The following is a 13,330-nucleotide window of genomic DNA, read 5'->3' as shown; positions in this document are numbered from 1 at the left end:
TTCTAAATGTGTAATATTCTTGTTTAATTGTATTTTTTAAATGTTTAATTATCTAAAATATTTCATCTTTAATGTTTAATATTTTTGTTTAAAAATTTTTCTTTAATTTGATAATTACATGCTTTGTATCTTCCATTTAATTATCTAATTAAATATTTTGTCTAATATAATTTAATTGTATTTAATGCTTAATTTTCTTTTTAAAAGTTTAATTATATTAAATAATAATAATTAATGTTTTTTTCCTTTGCTTTAATTGCTTTTTTACTGTAGTTTATTTCTTTAATCTTTTTTCTGTCAAGATTTTAACCCCAACCTTAAAAATGAAACAAACCCTTAAAACACAATGAAAATACTTCTGTTGTCACAATCATGAGTTAGTCAATTATTCAGTTTATCAATTCAACTTTATTTGTTTAGCACCTTTAACACAGATTACAAAACTAAACAAGCAAAGAGAAAAAAACTATGCTAAAACTATGATTAAAACTCAAAAACATAAAAAAGATTTAACATGGTAATAAAATATGTTGTGTCCAGGTGATGGAGGGAGTTTATTGAAGTCTTCTTGGGCTCACATGGGAAATCATTTAAAATATAAACTTGATATTCAGTCTAAGGAAACTGCAGAGCGACAGAAGAACCAACAATATCTCCTGTTTTCTCCTTTAACGAGTCGACTCTTCTTTTGTTTTCAGACCAAAGAACTACAGACTCTTCACAACCTGCTCAAACTCTTGGTACAGGACCTCACCACACGGGTCAAGAAGGTTTCCTTCTCATTTCTACTCTGAAGATCACCTTCTCCTGCTCAAACTGCTGACAAATGTTTCTGCTGCTCTAAAGTCTGCTCTCCAGAACTTCCTAAAAACTCTGAGTCTCTTCTGCTGCAGGCTGCTTTGTAGAACTGTTCCAGAAAACCTCACTAAACCACATGGAGGGGCCTCAAGATAGTCGTCCAAATGAAACCGTACAAAAACCAAACTAGCACAACCCAAACGCTAAAGTCTCCTGCAGTCTACCAGAGAAGCTCTGAGAACAGAGAATCAGGACAGGAACTCTTACCTTCTGGACAACCAACGCTGGTTCTCAAACAAGAATACAGAATGTGTCTGACCAAAAACCTCTGAAGACTCACTACAGCCAAGATAAAGACACAACTCAGCTGCACCAAATCCACTAATCACTGCACACATTAGCACCATGTGCTAACTGTGGCTAAAGAACCACATTTACCAAGACAACTATCCAGTACAAAGCCCTAAAACACACCAAGAAACACATTAAAGACGATTTTACTGCTGGAAGCTGCAAGCCAACGCCTAAAGAACACACTAAAGCAACGGAACCAAACCCAGTTCACTGGTGAAGAGAAGCAGAGGAAATGTTTGTCTGCAGCTAAATAAAGCAGGAAGACACTGAGCTGCTCAGGTGTTCCTGATAACACCAAGCAGCCACCTGGACAGCCAATAGGAACACAGCTTCCTGGAAGTCCAGAGGGCGGGCTTAGTGAAGGAAATTTAATTTAAAGTTGAAGCAGAAAGTTAACAAAGAAAGTTGAAAACCACCTTCTGATACCTGAAATCTCTGAGTTTTCACACAAAGAACACCTGAACATGTCAAACTGGTTCCATAGTAGAACCATCATTGTAAAAACATCATAGTATGGTGTGTTGCTCAAAAAACATTAGGACCCGGCTGTCAGGGGCCAAACATGTAAGAACCATGAGAACAGAGAGAACCCAACCAGTAGGTCACAGTTTATCATCATCTAATCATCTCCTGAAGTCCATATGGTGAGAGACATCAGTATCTGGTTGTTAATTTACCAGAGGATGCTTATAATCATGCTGATGTGGTCTGTACTCTACAGTATTTTAGTGACTCAATAAATGCCTAAGTTGTTTTTTTTTAAAATGCTTTTTAGTTTTTAATAAACATTTAACAGCCTATATGTAATCAATAAATGGTCTTTGCCTATCTTAAGAAAAATTCACTCAGAACTCTGATATGTTAACAGTACTAAATAAATCAATAAATACATGCATACACACAAAAATAAGTTAATACATTAACTGTGTTAAGATAAGATTTAGATTTTTAAAAAAGTTGTTTATGTTTTTGCAGAATCCAGTATTGCTCACTGGTTGGTCATTACATTTTGTTAGTTTGATTTCACTGTTTAAAATGATGCCACCTCTTTTCAGACAGAACCTATGATAATAAAACAATACAAAATTTTTAGTTCCGTGTTAATAAAGCACTTAAAGCTTTAAGTATGGCTAAATGCTTTTTTCAAAATTAAATATATCACTCCTTAGGTGGTAGTGGCCCCAAGTTCAGTAAAGTTGGAAAGATATTCACAGATTCGGACTTCCAGCATCAATAACTCATTAGATATAGGTTGTCAAAACATAAACAGTGCCTCTTTCCCATTGTTGCAAGGCAGACAATGTGCTACAAGCCCAGTTTTATCAAAAGTAGCTGTCTTTCAAGCTACAGGAATAACATTGGTGTCTATGGAGTGAACAGGGTCCGTCTGCAATTTGCAAAAGCGCTGCAACAGTAAAGAGAGACAAATATTCAATAACTTCACTCTTATACATTGTAGTGTCACTAAAATCACTGCAGCCTTCAACTGGCTCCTGTTGACAAAGTGTTTTAACAGAAATGTAAATGCTGTAATTTGATTCTTTTAATGAACCATGTAACTTGAATGGATGTGATGCTGGTGTGACCACAGTGCACACATCTGATGTTGCTCACAGTGGTCCAAGGAACGCTCAGGGAGTTTGTGTGTTTGCTCACACTCAGGAAAAATTACAGGGAACATTGGTCAGGATGTGTCTTCTAGCAGATAAAATGACAAATATGGACTCATTATCAAGGTAAAAACAGCAAAGGTCTTTTTAAAAAGGTCTTCACTCTGAATATTGTTCCAAAAAACCTTTTTATTTCTTTTTTGAGCAGCAGCTTCCTGGATCATTTAATGTGGAAAACTGCTCCTTTAATAAAAACAAATCAGATTTAAACTGTTTTACTTTGCAATGTTAGAAAAATTATATACAAAAAAAGGGAGGAAATAAAGCAGAGGTATGTTGGTGAAATGATGATTTACATAAAATGCAACACGCTGACTATTAATAGAGATTATTCTGGATGATATATGGAGTTATTTGTTGGTTAACGGGTGGAAGGACGTCTATCCTCGTACGTAGATCCGTGTGCAGACCACGTCATCAGCTCCGAAGATCTGAAACCAGATTAAAGAAATGAATCTGATCATTACCAGCAGCAGTATCGTGATATTTTTAAATATTATTGGTTGCTTTTAGTGTATAGGAGGAGAGGAGAGATAACTCAGGTCCTGGTCTGAATTCACAGCGTGGATGTTTTAAGAAAACCTTTTAACTTTGAGGATGAACAGAGAAAAAGTTTCAGACCTATCTGATTAACACTAGCCCTAACTAGCTAATCTGAACTAACTCTATCTCTATATATATCTCTATCTATCTATAGCTCTATCTCTCTCTCTCTATATATCTCTATATATCTCCATCTATCTTTCTATCTATATATCTCTATCATCTATCATCTATCTCTGTATCTATACATCTCTATCTCTTTGTCTCTATCTCTTTATCTCTATGTTTATCTCTATCTGTTTATCTCTATCTCTCATGAGTTTCCTCCACTGAAGTATTTATTTCTCACATTTCCACTCTCAGAAATTGTCCTTTTCTGCACTCTTTGGTCTAAACTGATCTGATCTGACATCTTGACTGTGCAGAAGAAACAGACATGATAAAAGCTGATTTAAACCGAGGTGAAAGCTTTCAGGCCTTTAAGGGTCAGATCCGGGTGTGACCACAGATTTATGGGAGTCCTGGGGGCTGCAGCCACACATCATCATTATCTGAAGGAGGAGGAAGGAGCTGTGAAAAATGAGTCCGAGGCGACTCCATCTGGCTCGACGCCGAGGGAGACATTAGCTGGAGGAACACCAGGTCCTCTGGATTCTACCAGCCTGATCAATGAGGACCATTAGAGCCCAGAGGAGGACTCATATGGACCACGACCCCCTATTCCACCTGGATCCAGTCCCATCAATACCTGCTGCCTGGACATGTGAAGGACAGACATGAGGTTCATCTCATGGACAGGTCGGAACGTTTCTCGTCCTGGTTTAGAACCGACGTCTCCCCCAGCGCTCATTACAGTCCAGGCTTCTTAGATCACAGTCAAACCTCCACATGTTGTCTTCATTAAGCTCCGTCCATCCATCTCTCCCTGAGAGCCTCGTTTCCTCATCTGCTGCTTTTATTCACCTCCTGTTTACACCCAGAGATCCATCACGTTCCTCCAAACAGCAGAACAAATCACCATGTTTGCTCCGGTTTACCAAATAAACCGCCATACGGAAGACCTCAAAGACTGCTATAAAATATTCATTATTAACTTTATTTTCCACTTTCACTGAGTTAGACTTCTGAACCAACATCAGTTCTGGTCGTAACGGTCCAATATTCATTCACTTTCCAGGTTTTAACCCTTTAAATTTGTTTGTTTACGTAATGTCCAGTTATTTTTTAAAGAAAGAATAAAGAATCATTTTCCATCTACTTATGGGTATTTTCTTTGTTTTGGGGGATAAACCGTCTGGGATTCATTTTATTTTTAAGGCCCTGATTTTAACTTTCTGTCGATTTATTTTAGAGAAGTCAGAATTCCCTCCAAAATACACACCTTTACCTAATATACTGTAAACAGACAAAATAGTAAAAGAATCTAAACATGAAAAGGCCAGAAATGCTCTGATTGTCTCATAAAGTGGTTTCCAGCAGTGTTTTTACATTTTCACCAAGTTTAACAACATCTTTAAAACTGAACCGGACAGAGAAATTTAAAATGTTCTACTTTGAGTTCTAGTTGTTCTTTTACTTCTGGTTGTATTTTTAATTCTAGTTGTTTTAGTTCAAGTTGTTCTTTTAGTTCTAGTTGTTTTAGTTCAAGTTGTTCTTTTAGTTCTAGTTGTTTTAGTTCAACTTGTTCTTTTAGTTCTAGTTGTTCTTTTAGTTCTAGTTGTTTTAGTTCTAGTTGTATTTTTAGTTCTAGTTGTATTTTTACTTCTAGCTCATTTGGTTCTAGTTGTTTTAGTTCTATTTGTTCTTTTAGTTCTAGCTGTATTTTTGGTTTTACGTTGTTCTTTTAGTTCTTGTTGTTCCCTGAAGCTGAAATCCTTCCAAAGTTTACATTCAGTGATTCTTGGTCTATTTAGCATTTTTTTTTCTGTTGAAACTGGAGAAAATGATGAATTAGTTTTAGTTTAAGAGGCAGACAGCAATAATTTAGTCTTTGTAGCTTTTGAAAATGTAACCCTAAACTCTAAAATGATGGAATATAATAGTAAATAATATTTAGTTAAAGGGTTTTATGTATAAATGGAGTTCTCTGCTGCATTAAATGATTCTTTTAGTGAACCTGAACCTGATGTGACGTCTTTAAGTCCCTCCTTCATTTGACCGCTGGTTCACGACCCAAAGAGATTTCATTTATTGTATTCAACCATGACTTTTTTAAGGGATAATTTTACATTTTTAATCACCTCCATAAGAAGGTAAAGTGGAAAACTTGGTTGTTGTTCTTAAGTCATTGATTCATTGACTTATGGCTCCAGATGGACTCCAGACTTTCTCAGTTCCAGGAAAGACTGGATCATAATTATTTCACTTTATCGGCTGTTGAAGGCTTTTTCTGCTGCAGTTGGCTTGAATTTAGCACAGCTTTTGTTCTATTTTTCTTTTAACTCCATTTCAGACTCCTAGAAATATACAGATTTATTTATTTTAGTATGAAATGCAAACCTACCGCCGTCACCACCTTCGGACGGTACTGGATTGTTAATTTAATAAATCTGTCTGGTGTTTTTGACATCTGAATTTTGACATCACGTAATAGAAACTTAGAAACTCGAAGCTTCTGTGTTCACGCTGCAGTTTTGTCTTGTTTTACAGGTGATGATGGCGACATGCAGCGACGGAGTTCAGCCTCCAGATCAGTTTTAACCCTCCTGTTGTCTTCACTTATGGGCACCCAAAAATATATTGTGTCCTTGTCTGAAAAAAATCCAAAAAATCAGCAAAAAAAATTCCCCAAATTTCAGAAAATTTGTAAAACCTTCAGGAAGAAAATTCCAATAATTCCTTAAAAGTTTTATTTTTAAAAATCCCCCAAATTTGGCAAGAAAATTCTTGTGAATATTTTCAAAAAATGAGTAAAAATCTTCCAAGAAAATCCTAAAAATATCTAAAGTGATTCCATATATATCAGTAAAACTTCTAATATTTTCTTTAAGAACATTCACAAAAAAATCAACCAAAATCCAGTGAATTTTGCTGGATTTTGGTTGATTTTTTTGTGAATGTTCTTAAGAAACATTTTTAACATTTCTTTTTTTCCACCAAGAAATGTTCAAAGATTTCCCAAAAATGTTGAAAATGTGGACATCAGAAGTTTCAAAGTGAAAATATTTTTTTCTCCACATTTTCAAACTTTAAAACGGGTCAATTTGACCTGCAGTACAACAGAAGGGTTATTAAGTTATTATTTTACAGTCAGATCCAAGAATCTCTCCTCCAACATCATCAGATCTAAGCAGCATTGAGGTCCACTAGGTGGGAATCCGTGGGACTGCTATCACATTAAAACTCCATGTTTCCTTTGAAAGTCACGTTTTTGTGCAGTGATTCATCCCCCATGCCTCTCAGATTACAGCCCAACACACCCTCATCCTGAATAAAAACAGATTGGGTCCATTCAAAGCTTTGTTTCCCGTCAGAGAACCTGCATTCAATCCAATTTACGGCCGAATGTTTCCCTGATTGCCTCTCTGCCGTCAGAAAAGACATGAAGCTGGACACTCGGCCTTCTGTCCATCTGGCCTCCAAACCCAGGACCAGATGTTTGCAGCAGCAGCTCGACGTGTTTCTGATGGATGCAAGATCATGAAGGGCTGCGAGGAACGCAACAACAAACCTTCATTTATTCCTTTGGATTCTGTTTTCCCTGTGGAGCCCCGAATGGCCGCAAACTGCAGGAAATAATTCACGTCTTTTTTCTTCCCGTGAACATGGATCATGGAGCCGACAGGAGAAAAGATCAGCATTAAAAGATCCAGAAAAACAGCCTTTATCTCAGCTGGCTTCTGCTCCGTACTCTAGACTCTTTACACAAACAAGTCTTTTGCTTTAAGGGTTGAAACAAGTTTTGTTTTTTGTTTTTTCTTTGATGTGAAAATAGTCAACAATGCATCAGTATTATGGGATGCCTCACAGATACAGGCATGTTTATCCACGCCCTCGTTTGGCAACAGCAGGAAATCTGAGAGATGAATTATGTCTCCATGGGTGTTCAGAACAATTCCCAAGAATTACAGTTTTATAGAAAATTACTTATTTTCACATGTGGTGTCGCCACCCAGCCCTGGTCTCCTCTGACCTTCATTCCAGCTTCAGTTTCTGCTGATGGGGACTTCATTCTCTGGAAATGACTTTTATTTGCTTTCTTGCTGAGAGTTAGGAGAGAAAATTGATCTCACACTTCTATATCTGCTGTAAACATGCAGCTGATGCAGAGATTATTTTCTTAATTATCTGATTCATCTTTTGGTCTTTAAGATGTCTGCAAATGGTTAAAAAGATTTATTAGCCTCAAAAACCCAAGCTAACGTCTTAAAATGACTTGTTTGATATGATCAACAATCCAAAAGCCAGATATTCAGATATAAAACCTGAAAATATTCATGTTTGTGGAGCTGAAAGCTGTGAGTTTTTGCAAACTTACCTAACCCTCATGTCGTCCTGCGGGTCAAAACTGACCCATTTTAAAGTTTGAAAATGTGAAAAAAAAAAATTTCATAGTGAAACCTCTGATGTCCACATTTTCAACATTTTTGGGAAATCTTTGAACATTTTTGGTGGAAAAAAAGAAATGTTAAAAATATTTCTTAAGAACAATCACAAAAAAATCAACCAAAATCCAACAAGTTTCACTGGATTTTGGTTTATTTTTATGTGAATGTTCTCAAAGAAAATACAAGTTTTACCCATATATATGGAATCACTTTAGATATTTTCAGGATTTTTTTGTAAGATTTTTACTCATTTTTTGAAAATATTTACAAGAATGTTAAAAATAAAACTTTTAAGGAATTATTTAAATTTTTGCAAATGAAGGTTTTTCAAATTTTCAGAAATTTGGGGATTTTTCTTGCAGAAATTTTGGATTTTTTTTCAGACAAGGAAACAATATTTTTTGGTTTCTTGATTTTGGTTGATTTTTTTGTGAATGTTCTTAAGAACCATTTTTAACATTTCTTTTTTTTCCACCAACAAATATTCAAAGATTTCTCAAAAATGTTGAAAATGTGGACATCAGAAGTTTCTCTGTGAAAATATAAAATTTTTTCCACATTTTCAAACTTTGAAACGGGTCAGTTTGACCTGCAGGACGACACGAGGGTTAAGGACGGTCCTTAACCCTCGTGTCGTCCTGCAGGTCAAACTGACCCAGCACTGCTTTGTATAGAATAAAAGTGTTTTTGCTTCGTCCCTTTAGCTAGTCCCTCATTTTCCTGTTAGCAGAAATAGAACTAGAAACGAATAAAGATGTCCAGATGTGACACCTTATCCTCATTTAAAGCACCCAAACATCTGTCCGTTAATCTGCTGAGGGACTTTAGAGTCACTGTGGAGATGATCCTCCTCCACTGATGGGAGCTTCAGGAGCCACAGGTTCAGAAAAGCAAACGGAGAACTTTAAAGAAGATTCTGAGGAGTCCAGCCATGTTTTCTTACAGCTATTATGTTTGTAGCTCCAGTAAAGTTTAGAGAGAAAAAGTGCTCACCAGTATGAGTTCATCTCCTCGGAGTTCTCGGCTCCAGAAGGTCTTCGGGCCGTCCCCGCTCACTAGAATCTGTTTGCAGTAAATCTTGTTTTCTGTTTCCCAAGTGGCCAAACTCTGTAGAGAAGCAGCACTTTTTAAATGAAGTTCCTCGTATTTCTCCCCAGTAAAACAGAGATGGATGTGAGATGGGAGGACTGGCTCTGTATTTCTAATGGATCACACCAGTTTTAGTCAGATTTCATTACTGACTTTTCCCTTTAGAACATTGTAGTGTGGATCGTTTTCTAGCAGCGGTTGGTTTTGTAGTTGCAGTTTGGGTTAGTGTGCAGATTTAAGACTAGTCTGAGACAGTTCATCTAGTTTACTGTAGTTATATTGCATTGCTTTTTGGTAGTACAACCAAAGTTTTGGACTTTTTTTAGGGTGCAGTGTTTAGACTTTGTGCAGGTTTCATTTGATAATACCAGCGTCTTGCATGTTTTAATTATTTTTAATGTTGACTATGTAGAGTTTTCTAGTAGCCGTTGGTGTTATAGTGTCAATTTGGGTTTGTTTGCAGAATTAAATAATGTTTGAGATAGTTAATCTAGTTTTTTTATGGCTATATTCAATTCAATTCAATTCAATTCAATTCAATTTTATTTATATAGCGCCAATTACAGTCAAATCGTCTCAAGATGCTTTACAGAACCCATATGCCTGAACCCCAGAGCAGCCCTAAGGAGACAGTGGCAGGAAAACACCCTTTTAACAGGGAAAAAAACCTCGAGCAGAACCCGGCTCTAATGTGGGGGGACCCATCTGCCTGCTGGCCGGACGGGTTGAGAGGGACAGAAGAGGTAGAGAGGTAGAGATAGAGGGGTAGAGATAGAGATAGAGGGATACAGATAGAGGGATAGAGGTAGAGGGGTAGAGATAGAGATAGAGGGATACAGATAGAGGGATAGAGGTAGAGGGGTAGAGATAGAGAGGTGGGGGGTGGGACACAAGGACCATAAAACACAGCCACACATCTGAAGCATCCAGCATCCAGCTCTGGGACCAGGGACACTCGGAGAAAGGACACAGAAAGAAACAGAGTGAATGTAATGCAATAATGGTATATATAGTAAATACATAGGTAGTTAGAGAAGGGCTCAGTGCATCCAGAGAGGTTCCCCAGCAGCCTAGGCCTATAGCAGCATAACTAGGGGCAAACTAAAGGGACGTCAGGAGGGGAAATCAGTTTTGCAAATAACACAATATTGCATTGTGTGATAATCCAGACATGGTAGGTTTAATCTGAATATTAGAATGGGATTTACTAAGTAGAGAGTATTAAACACTTAATTTCCTGCATTATGATGATTTTTATGGCCGTTTCTGCATTAATTTATGGTGAAAATGTCTATTTATGTGAAGGGAAAACACAAAATTCACCGATCCGGTGGTGATACAGTACATATGGATGTAATTAAGTTGATTCAGTGGTTGTATGAGCTCATAATTTAAACTTTGAATGTCTGCCGGAGGCATTGTTGAATCTATTAGTAGCATTATAGTGGTTTTTAGGGGGATGTGTCCTTAAATCTACGCCCATGTATAATTAATTTATAATTTATTTTAAATACAGGAAGTGTTGTTTTTCTTACATGTCATAAATACTCATAAATACTTAAAAATTACAGTTCAGATTTGCTTACATCCACAGACTGTAGACAAAAGATGGACGAAACCACCTGAAGTTTGTAATTTGGCCGTTACAGTCTTGGTCTTTGAAAACTTGATGTAACAAGAACACAACTTGAAGACACACTGCTCACTAATATGGTAGCTGCCCGTCAATCACAGGGTAGCCACGCCCTGAAGTATAGCCGGGTTTATCACCTGTTTTCTGCTAAATGGGACCATAAATGACTCAATAAACACCATCCTGTGTGAAAGGAGACTTGAAATCAGCAACTGAGACCATAAACTCAATCAGGAAGATGTTAACTGTGGGAACAAATGAAGTGAGAAAAAGGCTCATTTTCTAATTGACTTCTATACGATCTGACTTTTCTTTGATACCTGAGCAGTCGCCCCCTGCTGGCCGTTAGAAAGAATTCAGGTTTAAGTCACTTTGGCTTCACTTCTCAAACTTGGAGGTTATAACCTCCAACCTCCAACCTCCATGGACGTATACGTCCATCTTTTGCATCCAGTCTACGTGCACGTCACCAGTTATTCCAGTTACCTTACACTTCCTGCCATCCACCGTCTCCTCGCTGAACTCCTCGCCGATCAGGAAGTTGATCTCGGTGGTTCGGACGGTGGTGGACGTCTTGATGTAGAAGTGCTCTCCGTTCTGTTTTATCTCTACGTGAGGCTTCGATGCAGCCGCCCCCGCTACCTTCCTCAGCATGGCGTTCACACCTGAAAGAAGAAAACCAAAGAGTTCCAGACAAGAACCTTCATTCCCCATCCATCAGCGATCAGCAGAAGACCTGCTGTCACCAGGTTCTGCTGTCTGCCTCACATTCTCCTGTCTGACTCTGGCGCCAAAAACATTGGGAAAAAAAAGAGTTCATGTTTCAGAGATGGATTATTTACCAGATTTAGCAGACAGTGAAAACACATCAGGAGATATTAGAGTTTTTAAAGAAGGATCCTCCAGCAACTCAGATTCTTATCAGCAGACGTCGCCGTGACGACGTGATGAGAGGCAGGAATGTTTGCTTTGTTTAGCTCTGCTGCAGACGTGATGGATTCTGTCCTTAGAACGAGTGGAAAAACTATCAACCTCCTCCGTTTTACACAATTACAGTCTGCCTCCACTGTCAGGGATATGCTGGAATTAAAACCAGTTGTTCCACTTGAACTTTTCTCCTTTTCTCTTCACACTCAGTTAAAAGCCTCTAGTTGTTCTCATTTACAGGCACCAAAAAATATTTTCTTCTCTGAAAAAAAATCTGCAAAAAAATTCCCCAAATTTCTGTAAATTTACAAAACCTTCAGGAAGAAAATTCCAATTATTCCTTAAAAGTTTCCCTTAAAATGTTTATTTTAAAAAAATCCCCCAAATTTGGCAAGAAAATTCTTGTAAATATTTTCAAAAAATGAGTAAAAATCTTCCAAAAAAATCCTAAAAATATCTAAAGTGATTCCATATATATCAGTAAAACTTCCAATATTTTCTTTAAGAACATTCACATAAAAAAATTTTGTTGATTTTTTTGTAAATATTCTTAAAGAAACATTTTTAACATTTTTTTCCACCAAAAAATGTCCAATAATTTCCCAAAACTGTTGAAAATGTGGACATCAGAAGTTTCACTGTGAAAATAGTTTTTTTCCCACATTTTCAAACTTTAAATCGGGTCAATTTTGACCTGCAGGACGACAGGAGGGTTAAAAACCTGCTGTTCTGGAGCCCAGATTAGAGATGTTAGATGTTAGAACATCTGCTGTGTTTTTAGCAGTTTAATCACATTTTACAGCCTTCAGTTTGCAGCTTAAATCTGATGATTTTATCTGAAATCCAAAAACTGCTCCTTTAACAGCACTGTAGCTCAAAATGAAGCTACATGTCTCGTTTATTTCCTAAAACACAACCTTCCTATCATAAAGAGCAGAACTCTTCTCACCCAGAGCTTTGAGGAGCTCGTCGAAGTTCTCACTGCTTTTCATTTTCCAGGTTCCTGTAAAATTCGACATTTTTCCTCGGGGGTTTTTTGATTGTGTGTCGGCCAACACCTCCTGTCGTCTGTCTGACCAGCTGCCTTTCTTCTTTCTCCCTCCTTCCATCTCTTCCTCCTCCTCCTCCTCGTCTCTCCTCCCATCCCTCAGAGTCGACCCAATCCCCTCAGCTCACATCCGCTGCTTTCAGAGGATTCATTAGAAGCCCTTCTCATCTGCAGTGTCATTTCTTTAACCCTCGTGTCGTCCTGCAGGTCAAACTTGACCTGTTTTTAAATTTGAAAATGTTGGGAGAAAATATTTCACAGTGAAACTTCTGATGTCCTCATTTTCAACATTTTTGGGAAATCTTTGAACATTTCTTGGTGGAAAAAAGAAATGTTAAAAATGTTTCTTAAGAACATTCACAAAAAAAAATCAACCAAAATCCAGCAAATTTCACTGGATTTTGGTTGATATTTTTGTGAATGTTCTTAAAGAAATTATTATAAGTTTTACTGATATATATATGGAATCACTTTAGATATTTTTAGGAATTTCTTGGAAGATTTTTACTCATTTTTTAAAAATATTCACAAGAATTTTCTTGCCAAATTTGGGGGATTTTTTTAAAAATAAAACTTTTAGGGGAAATTTTTAAGGAATTACTGGAATTTTCTTCCTGAAGGTTTTGCAAATTTTCAGAAATTTGGGGAATTTTTTTGCTAATTTTTGGGATTTTTTTCAGACAAAGAAACAATATTTTTTGGGGTGCCCATAAGTGAAGAC

General features: G+C 37.0%; 1 protein-coding gene across 1 annotated transcript; it reads right to left on the bottom strand.

Moving 5' to 3' along the window:
• Positions 1-2,931: 2,931 nt before the first annotated feature.
• Positions 2,932-12,647, bottom strand: LOC111564423 (cellular retinoic acid-binding protein 1). The gene is made up of 4 exons (XM_023263977.3): positions 12,511-12,647; positions 11,121-11,299; positions 8,906-9,019; positions 2,932-3,253 (listed from the first exon to the last, which is right to left on the bottom strand). The coding sequence occupies exons 1-4, from the start codon at positions 12,578-12,580 to the stop codon at positions 3,203-3,205; spliced, it is 414 nt and encodes a 137-aa protein (XP_023119745.1). The 5' UTR covers positions 12,581-12,647; the 3' UTR covers positions 2,932-3,202.
• Positions 12,648-13,330: the final 683 nt, after the last annotated feature.

The sequence above is a fragment of the Amphiprion ocellaris genome, chromosome 1 (assembly GCF_022539595.1).
Source record: "Amphiprion ocellaris isolate individual 3 ecotype Okinawa chromosome 1, ASM2253959v1, whole genome shotgun sequence".
Taxonomy (NCBI): domain Eukaryota; kingdom Metazoa; phylum Chordata; class Actinopteri; family Pomacentridae; genus Amphiprion; species Amphiprion ocellaris.
The sequence above is the reverse complement of the archived record's forward strand: the minus strand, read 5'-3'. Positions and strand labels throughout refer to the sequence as shown.